The following is a 16,291-nucleotide window of genomic DNA, read 5'->3' as shown; positions in this document are numbered from 1 at the left end:
CATTATTTAATCTATAACTTTTACTCAAAACAATATAGACACGTAGTAGACTCATCTCAGATATATCAAGATGTTAAGTCAACAATGATTTTTACACTCTCTCTCGTAATTTCTTAGTCACTGAATGGCAGCCTCAGGCTCTTACCTTCTAGCAGAGACAACAGCATGACCACCATGTCCTTCTGTAAATCCATCAGCTCCTTCAACAGCTCAATCTGACTGGCATCCTAAAGGGAGATAAGAGACATTTTCTTAAAGCTTCACTGGGACACAAAGTTTTATTGTTAACGCCTCATCTACAAGTGCATTTTCAAATAAAGGCTCATTATTAGTTCGGTAAAAAATTTTGTGAATTACCTAGTGAAGTAAAATATACTTTCACGTCATAATCTGTACATCTATAAATATGTCATAGTTGCACATGGAACCTGGTCCTGATCGATACAGGATTTTGGAGGCCAATACATAGTGTTTTTAATATTTGGGAGTTTAAAAAGGTCTGTTAGGACTTCATCGTCCCCCGAACACACTTTTGATAAGGAGCAGTACCTGTGCCATTTTTAATTCGAAAAATAAACTTTTCAGTGCTCTAAACTACTCAAATATATTTTTGGCCTTTCTGTATTGCACCTTTGAATTACTTTTGTCCCCACATATACACCAATACAATATGACTGTACTAGGCTGAAATGGGCCGAAAATATTGGCCATGTCAATGTATCAGTCTAGGTACTTCTTGTAACTACAACTATGTATTCTAGTGATATCAAAAGATATATCTTATTTCCAAGTTACAGCCAACATGAGTTACATGTAAATGGATATTTGTGACATGAGACAGATTTTTATTGACATATCTTATTTTTAGTTTTTGTAAAACATCTTGCAGAAGTACAAAAAGCGTTTAGTTTACCTGAGATAGCTTCATCTGCATGTTGGCAAATACATGCAAGAAGCCCACTACTGCATCCCACAGTCTGCTGTGGGCCAGACTCTGCTGGTTCCCAATACATGGGCCCTGAAAGAGGACAAGTAGAAAAGGCAGATGATGGCAAAGATGAGAGAAAAAAAAAACATAAGCTATTTGATGATAGCTGTTAGCGACTTATATTGCAGATTCAACATTGCTAATATTGCTGCGGAGGGCTCAGCTTCTTACCTGAATATACTCAGTCAGTGAGTTGAATATCTGCTTGGCTACAGATAAAGCTTTGGAGAAGTTGATTTTTCCTGTATCATCAATGACATCTTTGCCAGAGTAGTACCAGTAGAAGTCACTGATAGATTCCTAAAGAGGAGGATAACATTAGCAAATTGATACAGTTACAATGATGGTTATAACAGTAATAAAGATGGAGACGGTCAACATTCTTGTGACTTTGCATGTGTGTTTTACACACCTGAAGACGGAGCAGATAGTCAACAGTGCTGATAATGATGTTGACTGTGGTTGTGTTTCCAGTTTGGGTTCTCAGGAAGTTCTGGAAATCTGATGACACAAATATTTTTTTATCATCAGTCTCGTCATTTCTTTCTCATCCTTTCATCCTCTTAATGTCCAATAGTATATAAAATATAAAATCCTGTTGATGAAAACGCATCATGAATTTAAAATACACATAAATGAAACCTCACCTCTATTGTGCCCCTCGCACAGAAGTTGCAAAAACCGGAACAAGTCTTTAGTAAACTCATCATTCTGTAGCACCTTGGAGCCTTGGGAGAAAATATATCTTGGTGAATACAGCTGAAACCCCACACAGAGTGATTTCAGTCTTTATTTACTCTACATGAGGAGGTCTTATAATATGTGAAACTCCCCTCAAAAGCAATTAATGAGGCAAGCAGGACAGGTTTCATGTTCAAAACATTTTTGAAGTCCAGGACCTTTAGATTGCAGGTTCAAAACTGAATCCAAAGTGCTTTTTATAAAAATGCTCTTACATAAACAACAGTGAAACACTAGGACATTTCCATAAGCTGGAGGAAGCCTGATAACTTTCACATGCAGGCCAAGATTGGGCCTGTTGAAGGATATCATTTCAGAAAAAAAAGCATTGGACAGACGTGGTTACAGAATTCACTTTAAAAATCAACTAGATAACCATGTCAACAGATCTATACAAAATGAGTGAAAACACATTTCTGTGAGCAGATAAACCCATGTGAAAGTTAGACACCTGTATGGAAACCAGCTTTGTGAAATAGGCCCCAAGTCCAAAGCAAGACAAAGCTTTGCTTAGGCTGTGGAAGAGTCCACAGACCTTCAGTCAAACCCGTGGGAGATGGCACTGATAGCCTTAGAACAGATTTCAGCATCAGTAACAGGATTTGCATTAGTAAATGTTAACATGAGGGGAATGGGAACAAATAGCACACAAAAGGACAGGCAATGGTTTCTGAAGATCCACTTTCTGTGTACACTCTAACAGTCGGCATGCACAGTGTGTCCCTACAGACATCTGGGCATGGGGGAGGAAGAGGCTTGGTATGAAATAAAGCAGGGAGTATGGACCACAGATGTGGAGAAGACATTCCAGGTGGAAGCATAGCCATATCAGGATGATCTAAATTTGCTATTTACCCCGCTCAGTGTGGACTGCCATCGATGGGTTTTTAAAATGACAGGAAGGAGACAAACAATACACGAAGACATAAGCAAAAAGAGAGGACATTGAGTTACAATACGAAGAGATATGAATATATTGGCTACGAGTGAAAAACAAAGTCATGCAGTTAAAAAAAACTGTTTCAGACGGGGGGAATAAATCATAGGCCTGGGTTGTGTCTATGTTGCATCTAACAAGATGAGTATCAAATAAGAGTTCAGTCATGGTGAAAAATTGATAACGGTAACAGAGACACGAGTAGTAACAGTGAATTGTTAAACACAGAACTCGGTGAAAATGTTTAGCAGAGGGCTGAATGATGAAAAGACGGACATAGTTTGATGTGAAAGGCGTCAGGTGAGAGTGTTTTGTTGTAAGTTGTAGCGAGACGGAAGCTCTACTATTAATGCTGGACCATGTCGTCTGTGACTGCATGTTTTATATTTACTCTACTCTACCTCAATGCCCCCAATATCACCAGTTGACAGAAGGGAAAGTTTATCCTTTGCTAAATCCCTGGAATACAGTGGGGTCTAAGAGTCTGAGACTGCTTTCCCCATTTGTGGTCTCAGACTTTTGGACTCCACTGTACAAACTTAGTAATACAGTGTTATATAATATATTAGGCTCATTCCTGCTTTGATGACTACAAAAGACGACATTAAAGACACCACACTGACGACTTCAGTGACTTCAAGACTGTAGCGCAAGCAGCAAACTATTTGTACAAATCAAAATTTACATTTATAACAATGCAATTTTGATTGTTTTAACTACCGAGGCCATACAGAAACTACTAATTAGGAACTAGCATTTAATAAGAGCTTTGAATGGACACTGGGGTTATACAGTTGTCATGGTTCAGCATTAGCTTAGTCAGGGGAAAAGGGTGGAATATTTTTGGTGTCCTGTGATCAAGAGTAAAGTCAGGTGCTTCAACAGGCATGTACTGAACTTCAACACAAACTTGTGTCAAAAAGGTGGAGCTTAGAAGTCTAAGAAGAGAAAATAATGTAGCACATCTAATAAGACATGTTTTCACTTACTTGAACCTTCCTCTGTCACCATGCCAAGACCTTCTGCTTTGTTCTGCCTCTCAAATGCATTCAAGTCCAGGACACTAAGGAAAGACATTCTAGAGTAAAATAAAAGCACTTGATGTCCGCGCAGGTTTCCTGTTTTTGCAGCACAGTAATATCACAGTACCTGCAAGAAAGCATCAGCCCTGAGAGACTCTTGAAAAACCCTGCATCTCTTTTCTCTTTCAGGTAAACAAGCATTTTCTGTGATAAAAGACAAGAAAAGCATTAAACGTGCTCCTGTCACGACCACATGGTGCACCAGCTGGTGAACGGTCTGTATGGAATTACTATGTAGTAGACATTATTGTTACCTAAAGAGAGGAATTAGAAGAATAAATAAAACAAATTAGATCAATACTAAATTATTCAGATGTAGTCCTGACCTGCTGAACTTGCACATTGCCTCCATTTAGGATGGAGATTCCCAGTTTGAGGGTGCAGGTCACCATGGGGCCTAGACGACCTGATGGCAGAAGAAGAATGTAAGATAAAAGCAGAAAGTCAAACTCAGGATACAAAGATGCTAAGGATTAAAATCCTGTGGAAATTCAGAGGGTTCTGCAAAGGTCATTGAATTAATCTATCTTAATATTATATATTTTTAAATTGAAGATTAGCCATCATGTGAAAAAATGATTTACCAAAAATAAAAGAAATAATTATTATATGTAAAAAATAAAATGTTTTAAGTAGCTGTGGACCAAGAAAAACCTCCTCCATGGGTGGTTGGTATCCAACATCACATAAAAGGCCACTAGTCAGCTTGAAGTACTAGTAAAAGAGAACGTCTCGATCATTCATTTTAAACTGCCCAGAAAACATTGTACAAGACATGCCTAACAAGGATAATAGTGGATAAGAGTGTAAATTGGCTGTGTAGCTGACTGGAGCACAAATGATCAGATAATGATTACCTTTACTGGCGCTGATCATCTGTAGCACCATCTCAGCAGCCCCACGGGCATGCAGCCTTGCCTGCTGATACAGGATCTTCTGCTTTTCCATCTCCTTTTCCTGAACACACACACACACACACACACACACACACACACACACACACACACACACAGTAAATGGAAAAAGGCACATTTTTACCTGTGATAAAAGTTGCTACTTGGCTATTGGCTACTCGGCTATGAATGAATTTAAGTACCTCAAATGTCTTTTCTTTCCCTTCTTCCTCTTCTTCCTCTTCATCCTCTGCACAGCTCTAAAGACACAAAGGTCATCATTCAAAGCTCAAGTTACATTTCATTTACCAAGAGTAGAGACTTTTACCAGAATTATTTATCAATAAAGAGAATTTAAAAGTCCATTACCTTTGCCATCATGTCTGCATATGCAATATACAAAGGATCTTCCTCCAAGTGACTGAAAAAAGTTAAGTCACACTTCATTACTGTTCGTGTACTGTATTTTATCCTACAACAAAAGCATGTGTTTCCCTTTCTGAAACATAGAAATTAAAATGCTTGTCCACTGTAACAGACTCACTCTCATACTCCCTCACCTTCTCTCTGTCAGAGCATTGTGGCTGAAGTGGAGGATGAGTTGATGGAGAGGGTCGGGCTGGATCTCAGCCACTTCCTCTTCCTCCTCCTCCACAATCTTCATGGGGGTTTTCTGCAGGAATGCATAGGTGTGAACAGTTACCTCTGCCCAAGTCTTATGTGATCACTTGTCATCCCAACACAACATTCAACATTTCCTTTATCTTCACGTACTCACCGACATTTGTCAAAAACACTGAAATGAGTCATTAACATTCAACTAGCACTGGCATGCAGATGAGTTTTTGTCATATCCTGGTGATCCGTGGAGAGGACAAGACAAGGAAAGTTAAAGAGTGGATGATGAACAGTGTTGGAACCAGTTCTCCAATACATGCATGTTACAGCAAACAGATGCAAGCAGTAAGCCATTTGGTGATATGACTTGAACATGAAGAATGGTCCTGACAGTAAAGGAGCCTGACATTGAGGGACTATCACAGCTACACACATCTCCAAGAGTCTAAACTGATCTGACAGATTTTTAGAATAAAACAATAAAAATAATCTTCTTCCCAACGAGAACAGTAAATCTGATCATTTTGCTACTGTATCTAAAGCTGTCCTTTAATCTTGTTCAATGGCACAGTTTTGGTGTCGATGAATTTGCTGCACATCTGAATACAAAGATCTAATATGAAATGTGGTCTTCACATGACTACGCGAGCATGCCACTGACGTCACGGCCACAAAACGTACTGTAACGTCACCTTCACACTCACACTACAGACTTACAGAGTACAGCGAAAAGACAACTGATGGGTTGGATCCAGATCTGACAGCCAAACAGCTAGTGAAAGTCTCCTACTGTAGTGAAAGGCCCTCCTTACCACTGCTGTCAGAAAGGCATAGCCTGCTTTTCTAGAGCTGTGAGCGCCGGAGCTGGCCCTGTGTCTCCTGAGTTGGTCATGCAGCCTTTGACCCCTGACGGATCTCTGTTTGAAGGGTTTTGCACGCCTAGAGTGGGGGCCCCTGGGCACTTTGGGCGACATCCCCACCCGGGCGCACTCCCAAGGCTCGACAGGCGCGGAGCTAAAGAAGCATTTGGCAGACAGGACTGGCAGAGGGGTGCCAACGCAGGGCACGCGGGACGAGGGCAAGGTGAGCCCAGTACTTACTGCCAGATCCTGAACTAGCTTCTCCTCAAAGGAGTACTCCTCTGCCTCTATCCAAAGTCTCTCATAGGCCGGGATGAAGAGGTTGATAGCGCGATGCCTGGGGAGGGGGGAGGTGGGGAGGAATGGAGGGGAGTGGGGAGGGAGGTACAGTGGCATTAGGGCGGGTTCAGGTGAGTTTTTGGAGGAGGAAGGAAGGAGAGATGTAGGGGGAAGGAAGGGGTTACAGGAAGTGCAGTTCAGGCAGGGTGGTGATTGGTCAATGTGGGACCCACTGGCTCTTCTGACTGGTCACATTTGGAAACTGCAGTTACTTCCATCGGGTTTGTAAAATTCATTACACATGCACACTTTAGGAGGGATATACAGTTTTCCAACACGTCAGTAGATCTGTGAAACAATTTGTGTTTTTTTCTTATTATTAGATCGACACATATTCCTTAATAAAGAGTGTGTGTTGTAAAACTGCACAACTTTTGACAAAATGTCAGATAAAAAAACAAATCTTTAAATCATCAATAGATGGCAGGAAACAAAATGACATAAAACAACTTTTTATATTTTACTGTAACCAAACATAATGTTGTAAACCATCTAGCCAACTTATCAAAGTCAAGATTGTATTTAACAGATTTCTTTCTGTCTTTCTTCTTCTCTCCTTTCTTCATTCCTTCCTTCAGGGTTCACTTGAAATGAAACAGAGGCCTGCAGCTTGCAGTGTGTTTCCACTTTCCAAATAAGTTTGTTTCCATCAATTCTTGTGCTCATTCTAGCTGACCAATCAGAATCAACAGTGCAGAAACAACTGGTTGCTAGGCAGAGATCGGTCCACAGCCTGGTGGATGAAGGGGGTAGGGGGTTGAACAGATGAAGCATTCGCCCCGTAGTTTCACTTTACCGTCAGCAGGGAGAACAGGCGGTCAAAGCTGGAGGCTTTGAATGCCCTTTCCAGCCAAACCTCCCGATAGCCATTCAGGAAGTAATTATTATTTTTGTATCTGAGAGAGGATGAGGTAGTGTTATGCAAAAAAACAACACAGAGGAGAGAATGTCATTAGGGAGGTGATGAGGGGTTTACATGGGCACACAATCAAGAAAAAATGCCCCACCCCCCCATGACTACTTGGTGATTGCTTGTTATGTACGGTTAGATTGAGACAAAGCAATGTCTTAACTCGGTTGCTTAAATAGTTCATGTCAATATTTAATTATTGACATTGTATATCAGTTCTGTGAGTGTTACAGGTGTAAAATAGAGTCACCTGGGTAGATTGTAGAGTGGAGCCATGCGGAAACAAGCCACGACAGCGCGCTTACGCTGCTTGGACAGCAGCTTCTGCCACACACACTTCTTATTCCTCAGAGGCTGCTCCACCTTAGGGCCAAGGAAATGATGCAACGTTGGGAATAACAGTGTAGTTACAATAAAAAGATGCTTTATGTAGCATTTTATCAAGACAATACCTTACAGATTGTGATAATGCATTAAGTACAGTCTTAGAATTATATGCAAGGCTGCAACTAACAATTATTCTCATTAACCATTCATCTGTACGTCCCTTTTTCATTTAATTGTTTAACTCATGTCAGATAATTGTGTAAAAAGACCATCACAAATGCCAAGGTGGTTTTGATCAAAAGTCTACAACCTCAAAAGGTTCAATCTTCACATTTTTGAGAAGCTGGAATTGGATAATGAATTAATCAGCAAAGTGTTTAATCGCTACAAGCTATGGCTGTGTGTCATCTACAATAGGCATTTTCCATACAAAGAGTAAGTGCTGCCGTCTGTGCTGCAGTGGGCTAATACTTTATCAGCTCATTTGATATGTCTGTCATCAAACGCATGTCTGAATAGCAACCCCATTATTGTTTAATGTATTTTCCATATTTAATGATGTTTTGTCAATATGAGAGATCTAAAGTGAAGGTTGTGCTTTTACCTGCTCCAGATGGAAAACTGCAGCAGAGATGCTCTGAACACGGACCACTGTGTGTTCCGAGTCTATAGGTAGGTCGCTCTTCACCACCACATCCTTGTATAGGTCCAACTGCCACTGGACTGCTGGGTCATCAGACTACAACACAAGAACAATAAAATCAATAACTAAACTACAGCAATATACTTAACAGTGCTGATGCATGTATTATTCCTTTTACTGCTCTTGCTACTGGAATTACAACTACACAGAACATCATCTTACCTTGTCCTGGAGATGGAGATTCTGACGCAAGTGCTCCTTCACCTCATCATCTGTGTCTTTCTATGAAAGGAAGCGCATTCAACATAACATAGAAAAATGTGTTATTACACCATTGTTATACATTAAAAAGTAAAAGTAGCCATCACAGTAGACTTGAACAATATTTGTCATTCTAGAAATACTTTATATCTACTGCATCAAAAAAGGAATTCCATGCTCTGTCAACTCTTTCTGGATAAAACCTATCAAAATAAAATACAAGCTGAGGTCTCTATAATGCAAAAAAAAAAAAAAAAAAAAAAAAAAAAAAAAAAAAAAAAAAAAAAAAGGTTATGGTGGTGGTTAAACTGCTGGTAAAGCATACTATACAGACTGAAGATAGTCCTGTGAGTATAAGTACAGTCGAAGCTACGTAAGACTGATCAAGAGGCGTGATTCTGACTTCCAATATACAGTATCTTATTAAGTATCTTTGATAGAAGATTAGGAATGTTGCACTGTAGGAAGCTTCAATGATTAACTTTGTTGGAGCCTCAACTGCAACTTCATTAAAATTATCTATCAGTAAATGAAATTATAAGACTTAGGATAACTGGAGATAAGGCTGAATATGATGACATGTGATAAGAGAAAGATTAAATGTACAAGTTGGAGACTAAAATATGAATTATCATTATTTAGTTAAATACTAAGAGAGAACAAAAAGCTCTGTACCAAGTCATATTTCATCAGCTTACCAGACTGTAGCGTATCTTGGCCAAAGAGATGAGCTCCTGGTCACCTGGGGTGCACATGTTGAGACCAATGGGCAGCATCTTCTTCAAGGCAGCGACAATCAGAGAGGTCTGGATGGAGTAGTATTCACCACGTCGACGCTTGTGTTTCCTCTCTTGGTCTCCACCTGACTACAGAGAGAGAAAATAAAGGTTTATTTTATCCATATTATCACTGTGGTTTAAAGAGTAGAAGAATCTAGCTCCTTCTAGGTCAAATTTAGTTCATCTGTTTGATGGAAAATCCTGACGCTACCAATGAGAAACTGTCCGACCAAACAGATACTGTTAAGAAAAAAAAAGTCTATGGGAGTAATTAAGCATTTTCAAACATGAAAATGAAAACAAATTAATATTTTTATTTTAATATATGTTATTTCAGTATCTGCAGCCCTGGACTTCCATATTAGCGCAATGTACTTTGTGCCACCTTTAACAGTGTTTTATTGTGATTTGTATTGTATGCTACAATATGCTATTGTGTACCATCAAGCACCAATGAAAATAACATATAAACAAATGAATGACATTTTTAAACATTTTCTAGTGCTGTCAGCTTTTGTTTGTTTATTTCCAAAAGTAAAAGTAAGTAATCACATTCTGTTCTTTATCGCTCACTTCAGAATGATGCTGTTTTGTTGGTTTTTCCAGTTTTCACTCAGCAGCATTTTGATCATTTTAAATTTAAAATAGCATGATAGGCACTATTGTCTGTGACAGGACTTGCCATAAGGGCTCAGGAAGTGTGTTACACCCTCAGAACATTAACATTAATTTGAATCACATATTAGAGACCCCAATTGCATCAACATAAGCAGCAGAGTCCTCCAGGATCAAGAGCTGAGGAGCTTTTTATCCACTGTGAGCGATCATGTCAAAACAGCTCAACAGTGCAAATAAATAAGCTGTCTGGCTCTGCCAAAACTCATAAACAGTCTCACAGTGACAGCTAGTTGAGCAGCTGCTGGACCCAACACTGTCAACATCCAGATATATGACCTAACTTTACTACGACAAATATCTATATGAAACGTCTAAGGTCGTAAACCCTCGATGTAGAGGTGAATTTAAGAGGTGTGAACTCATACAGATGATTTGTAGAACATCTCACATCTGCATATTCAACTGGTTCAGCACATGTCAGGGAACTGATTAAAAACACAGGCAAAGTGCTTATGAGGACTTTTCCTTTCATTTGCAGAGTGTCTGAAATATAGTACCAAGGAGAGGGACGCTTGGGGATTCCCTCCAGAAGTATTCAGGTTGTGCTTTTCTAAAGTGCTGACATAGTGATGAGGGGAACAGGAGATAAGTGAGAGGAGTCCAAATCAAACCCAGAGAGGACTGAGATGTACTCTGCTCCATCTCTTGGGTTCATTATAACAGGACAGATTTCATCCAGAATGAAGATGTTTGTCTCTGAAGGTTAAGAGTTTTTCTTGGAGGGCCTGTGAGTTCCTCGCCTTTACTGAGTAAATTTTATCAACAAATTCAACATTTCAAATCTAAAGGGTCTCAAAGATTTTTTTTTTAATGTCTGATCATCTCAACCAGTAGATTAGTAGTAATAGCTTGTAAAGTATAATAGTTAATGACATTTCTGGTTTATAGAGCTCAATTTCTGACCTATATAAAGATCAAGCAGAGAGAATATTTGTCAATGTTGCTCCCTTCTGTTTTGTAGTAAAAGGAAATGAATTCCTCAATTGCTGTTTCCATTCAGTGATTTCTTTAATATTTTTAAGGATAAGGCTGGCTTTTTAAAAAAAATAAATCCCAACAAACACACCAAAACCAGAGTGATTCTAAATACTTCTGGACTGTCCTGCCTTTTGTGGTACTCAGCCCTAAGGTATTCCTACTAAAGTCGTAAATGTTTAAAGAGGTTCACAAATATTAAGTTTCATTTTTAAAAAGCCTCACTAATTTTCTTTAACAGCTGGCCACTGTAGTTTTTAGAAAATATTACTAACACAGGAGTATGTAAGGACTACTTTCAGTTGCAAATTAATATGCATGTGGTGCTCAGATGAATATTTGCAGCAGCAGGATGTTTTCGTATGTGGGTCTGGCTCAAATAAATTATAATGCCAATGTTCTAGGAAATGAAAAGAAAAACATCTAGTGTATTCACTCACATCCTATGTATTATCTTATATCTTTACCTTGGACATCTTTGCCTTGCCTTCTCCAGTCAGGAAGCCCAAATTGTTGATCTCATTCTGAACCACAAAGTTTTGCTCCTCACGCTTAAAGTTCTGCATGAAGAGGACAAAAAGAAGAGGTTTCCTTAGGAAATAAATCCTCGATACCAATATCCTCTCATCAAAAGCCATATTGTGATATATACAGTGAAGCTTACATGGGACTTGCACCAGAGGATAAAGATCTCAGCCACCATCCTGAAGAGCTCAGTGGAGTCTGCCTCAGGCTCCTTCAACCATCTAGACCTGGAGTGGAGGAAACACACAAACCAAGTGACTCACAGGATGTCATGTTATATCTGTGAAGGAAAGGGACAACAAAGAAGCTCATATCCTACGCAAGCATTCGCACATTGAAACCAGCCTACTTCTGCTACATACATAAATACCCAATAATATCTAGAAGGAGAAGGGAAAGCTCATTCTAGCTAAGTGAGCATGTACGTCATACCTGTTGTTATCCACATAACGGATAAGCATGGGGTAGAAAGCGTAGAGGTCCCTGCACAGCACAGCAAACTCATCCAGGATGAGCAGCTCTGCCTCCTGGTTGTCACCTTTGCTGTCGGCCTTCAGCAGCTCCTCTTCAGCCACAACCTACGTTCGCAGCACATCAACAGCTCATCTTTGGAAATCAATTCATTAGACTAAATGTCCTCACACACGACCCCTTCCAACCCCATGGTGGTAATCCCATCTCTGCGTCCTCGTTCAGCAAGTGGAACAAAGGTGTTTTTACTCTCAGAAGATGATGTGAATGAGCAAAATGTTCTCAGACTAGCTCCTCCAACTACTGACAGCTTCATATATACACTACAGGTTCAGCAGCTATTAATGGAGTCAGCAAAAGTATTACTGAGCAGCGGATAGAATGTCAAAACTGTAACAACATGTACAGTATATTTTAAGATCTCACCTTCACTGTCTTCTTCTTTAGCTTGTCCAGTGTTGGCAGGAAGTGGGTTCTCAGCAGATCTGCTCCAGCCTTGCAGATGATTGGCTGAGAGTAGACTGGAGACAGAGACAATGAAAAAGACTGATGCTTTCAATCATAAATCAGGTGTCTGGAAGGATTAACACCCTGGATTTAGAAGACATGAGTTTTCCCTGTGTCCATGTAAGTTATTGGCTCTGGTGTCAACTGTCACAACTATCAAACTACAGTCATCACTTTACATTCACTTTACTCTTAAGTAACTTTTTTTAAGATCAGCAGTTTTGCTTTTCACCTCAGTCTCTCCAAATACAGTGGGACTAACACCAGGAAATATTATCCAAGAATAGTTAAATATAGGATACAGTGTGAATTTCCCCTTGTCTTATTTTCTTGTTTGTAAATGTGTTCCAAGTACAATATTCAAATGTGGGTTTAAAAAGTGATTGTGCCTCAGGCCATGCTTCCTCAGCAGCCAACTATGTTATTGGGCTTTTCTTGAACTCCCACTGAAAAATGGACACTAAAAATGTAAATGTATTACTATTATTATCAGGTTCCTATATGGGTTCCCGTATTCAAAAGGGTTTTTATTATCGTGCTAAAGTGTTTCCTTGACCTTAAATTTGACCATTTCCTTGTTTGTTAATGTTTTTCAAATAGGAAAAGGATGAACAGGCTAGTTTCTACCTCTGTGTAGAAAAACAGCAGCTCATGCAATGTAGATCCATATTCCTATAAAGTGATCCATTTGTAAAATGACATTACCTGACATCCCAAAAGAACTCATTATAATCCCTGACTTTGCACTACTGGTAAAACCATAATTTGACCATTGAGAACCCCAGACAGATCACATTAATTTCTCTAACAGCCTTGAGCCTGTCACCTGCAATCCTCTTCATCCAGGGTGCATCATCAATGCCCAGGTTGTTGTTGAGGATCCTGAGGATATTTCCCAGGATGATGCTGAGGTGTTCAGAGGTCACCATGGTGCAACACTGGGCACCTGGAGGTGAGCTCTCCGGACCTTTCTCCCACCAGTAGGACAGATAGTTGCACAGCATGGGAAGGATCACCTCAATGACCTACAGGGGAGACAGGATGAGGGTTAAATGTCAGGATGAATGAAGGTATGAATGACAGAAGAGGCAATCAAGAAGAGATCACTGTTATTTTTGGCACCAAAAGTTCTAGGACATTATAAATCGGAGTGAATCTTTTTTTGTAGGTCTAAACAGCTCAGACACGCAGCAGTTTGTATACATTCAAATATCCCATCAGCCCTTCAGACCTGCGGCATGTCACTGTAGCGAGCACCAGACTCTGAGACATCATTCACGTCTTTCAGGAGTCTGTCAAGACTCGGCATCTCTGGACACATCTCCTCCACTGTGTCTGGCATACTGAGGACTAGAAAAGAAAAACATCAGTCATTGTGATTGGACACAAACTGACAAACTGTTTCAAAGAAATCTGGATTTTGAAAATGGTAAAAGAACTGAAAGTATATCCACAGTAATATAACAATCAAAATATAAAGGAGGATCAGGTGGAAACTCACTGGCTCTCTCTCGAGGGGTCTTGGTGTTGAAGACAGAGAGTGGGTTGTGGGCATTAAGGTGGGGCTCCAGGAACGCTACAGGTATGGCTCCCACCAAGGTGGCCAGGCTCTCCCCCAGTGCAGGAAGATGTCTGGATATATATTCAGTATATGTAAGGTAGGTATGTAGAAGTGATCCGGATATCAAGAATATCAACAAGCATTCTCTCCTTATGTCACGATTCAATACTTATTCATTGAAAGAAAAGAACGGGCTAGAAAAATAGAAAGAAATAGATATGAATAGAAATAAAATAAAAGAATAGACAAAAGATATTCGAAGGCCTACTAGTCGCATGTATTTCTATGTTGTGCGGTTGAAAAATTGTTTGCCCTTCTGCTCTCGTGAACACCTGTTCACCTATCCCCCTCATTAAAAGGGCATACCGCACCTATAAATCACCTCAGCCTGTCAGGTATCAGGTCATAATATTTATCCGGATAAAACAAAAAAACAACTTCAAACACATGATAGGCATAATTCAAATCAGACATTGCATAAATTCAAATAAAGAAAACACGTAAATTACTGATATGCCAAATGGCTCCAACAAAGTATATAATAACTTGTTGCAACATACAACATTAATACACTTCAAACACTTGTTTTTCTGTTTGGAAAGATCTCTGATATCCCAGCTGACGTGTTGGCATGCAAAAATCTTAAAGTTAAGTATTAGGACAATTTGCCACTAGACTTCCTGTACACAGCATTTGCAGAGGTCCACGTGGTGTCAGGGTTAATTTACACCAGGCAGCCAATCTACCGCTGTGGTCAAACCTGTTCACTTGTTATTTTACAGCTCGAGTCGGCTCAAGGTGAGAACATTTCTCTCCCACAACAGTATAGGGAGGTTTTATTTGCCGTGTAACAGCCAGTTAGAGAACAATCGTACAGAATTGTGGTTTTAATGAAAACCATTTCACAGCACTCAGTGTTTTGTTGTGTCCTCTCCCCTGAGCCATGAAATCTTTTTCTGTTAATAGATTTTCAAATGTATACACACACACACACACACACACACACACACATATACTATGTGTAGATATATATATATATATATATATATATACTATGTGTAGATATATATATATATATATATATATATATATATATATATATGTAACACATACAGTTTCACATAAAATTTAGCACACATATCACTGTAGATACTAGAGTGTATAATGTACTAGAGTACGTGATCTACTACATATCACCCTTAAAGTCCTTAGTGTATTTGTCACAAACATGAGTTAATGAACGAGCTCAGCAGCCATATTCTAATTTACTACGACAAGCATAATGTAGTTTGTGTATTACCATCTCATAGTTCTTTGATATTAATTAACTCATAGAGCATGGAAATGACAGCAAGTATTCATCATTACCAGAGATTTTTTAAACTTAATGATCAACTATACAGTGTTGATCATGTGTAGAAGCAACAGCCATTTTATTACAGTCTATTGCAAAACTATCAGAAAACCTTAAAAAAGGAGAATCCTCTTACCTTTCCACAAAGACGTTCTTTCCTGTTCCCAGACAATAGAAACATGTGAGGATTCTGTAGCAGGACAGCTGCACATCATCCACTGAAACAGACAAGAAAACATTAAACCAACAATTATTTCCAATCAAAACCGTATGACTAGTGTCAGAACTTAAAGATGATATGAGGAGAAAGACAACTCAAAAGTTACTTGGTATGTCCTTAATTCAATACAATACAATACAATACAATATTGGTGTATGTCTATGGAAATACAGTACAAACTCACACAGCAGGTCGACTCCAAACTCATATGTCCTTATGTGGTCAAACAGGGCAGTGAGGATGGGCAGCAGAGCCACAGTCACATAATTGATGCTCTGACTGACACTCTTCATCTGGGCACGGGACTGCATGAACTTCCCCAGTTTCAGCATCTCCACCAGCTTCTCCAAGTCCTCCGCTGCATTCTCAAAGAAAGTCTTAAACCCGGCTTTGACCAGCTCGGCGCCAGACTTCATCACCGTTCTGAGAAAAAAGATGGAGCAAAAAAGACCCATTTTAATTTGTTAGTGTTGTTCATTTTACAGGCACCAACAGAAATATCTACTCGATTAAGTACCAATGACTTTTCCTTACCTGGTGTCAAGTGAATGAGTGAGAATGTCCAGACAGCTCACCATCATTGCTGAGTCACTCCCTGTGAGAGAGACATTTAGTGTAGATA

The 16,291-nt window shown here is 39.4% G+C and overlaps 1 protein-coding gene across 5 annotated transcripts in view; it reads right to left on the bottom strand.

The window, feature by feature from the left end:
- ryr3 (ryanodine receptor 3) overlaps nt 1-16,291 on the bottom strand; it is a 111,405-nt gene that overhangs the window by 10,942 nt on the left and 84,172 nt on the right. For 3 of the 5 annotated variants that reach the window (XM_023415121.2, XM_023415124.2, XM_023415122.2), the window contains 28 exons: nt 16,204-16,264; nt 15,854-16,092; nt 15,586-15,667; nt 14,036-14,166; nt 13,766-13,884; nt 13,361-13,559; nt 12,454-12,548; nt 11,989-12,134; nt 11,696-11,783; nt 11,499-11,591; nt 9,298-9,465; nt 8,561-8,620; nt 8,300-8,434; nt 7,619-7,731; nt 6,360-6,456; nt 5,202-5,314; nt 5,011-5,062; nt 4,845-4,901; nt 4,606-4,705; nt 4,075-4,154; nt 3,816-3,892; nt 3,656-3,729; nt 2,585-2,599; nt 1,636-1,716; nt 1,401-1,489; nt 1,160-1,288; nt 914-1,018; nt 146-227 (listed from right to left, as the gene is read on the bottom strand). In XM_023415121.2, coding sequence (XP_023270889.1) covers nt 146-227; nt 914-1,018; nt 1,160-1,288; nt 1,401-1,489; nt 1,636-1,716; nt 2,585-2,599; nt 3,656-3,729; nt 3,816-3,892; nt 4,075-4,154; nt 4,606-4,705; nt 4,845-4,901; nt 5,011-5,062; nt 5,202-5,314; nt 6,360-6,456; nt 7,619-7,731; nt 8,300-8,434; nt 8,561-8,620; nt 9,298-9,465; nt 11,499-11,591; nt 11,696-11,783; nt 11,989-12,134; nt 12,454-12,548; nt 13,361-13,559; nt 13,766-13,884; nt 14,036-14,166; nt 15,586-15,667; nt 15,854-16,092; nt 16,204-16,264 — 2,880 coding nt within the window. The remainder of the gene's footprint in view (nt 1-145; nt 228-913; nt 1,019-1,159; nt 1,289-1,400; nt 1,490-1,635; nt 1,717-2,584; nt 2,600-3,655; nt 3,730-3,815; nt 3,893-4,074; nt 4,155-4,605; nt 4,706-4,844; nt 4,902-5,010; nt 5,063-5,201; nt 5,315-6,359; nt 6,457-7,618; nt 7,732-8,299; nt 8,435-8,560; nt 8,621-9,297; nt 9,466-11,498; nt 11,592-11,695; nt 11,784-11,988; nt 12,135-12,453; nt 12,549-13,360; nt 13,560-13,765; nt 13,885-14,035; nt 14,167-15,585; nt 15,668-15,853; nt 16,093-16,203; nt 16,265-16,291) is intronic. The other 2 variants (XM_023415123.2, XM_023415125.2) reach the window with 1 other exon arrangement.

This window comes from Seriola lalandi, unplaced genomic scaffold (assembly GCF_002814215.2).
Source record: "Seriola lalandi dorsalis isolate HSWRI2012SDOR001 ecotype SW California unplaced genomic scaffold, Sedor1 jcf7180002054544, whole genome shotgun sequence".
Classification (NCBI taxonomy): Eukaryota; Metazoa; Chordata; class Actinopteri; order Carangiformes; family Carangidae; genus Seriola; species Seriola lalandi.
Note: the sequence above shows the minus strand (reverse complement) of the source record. Positions and strands in the feature narration are given on the sequence as shown.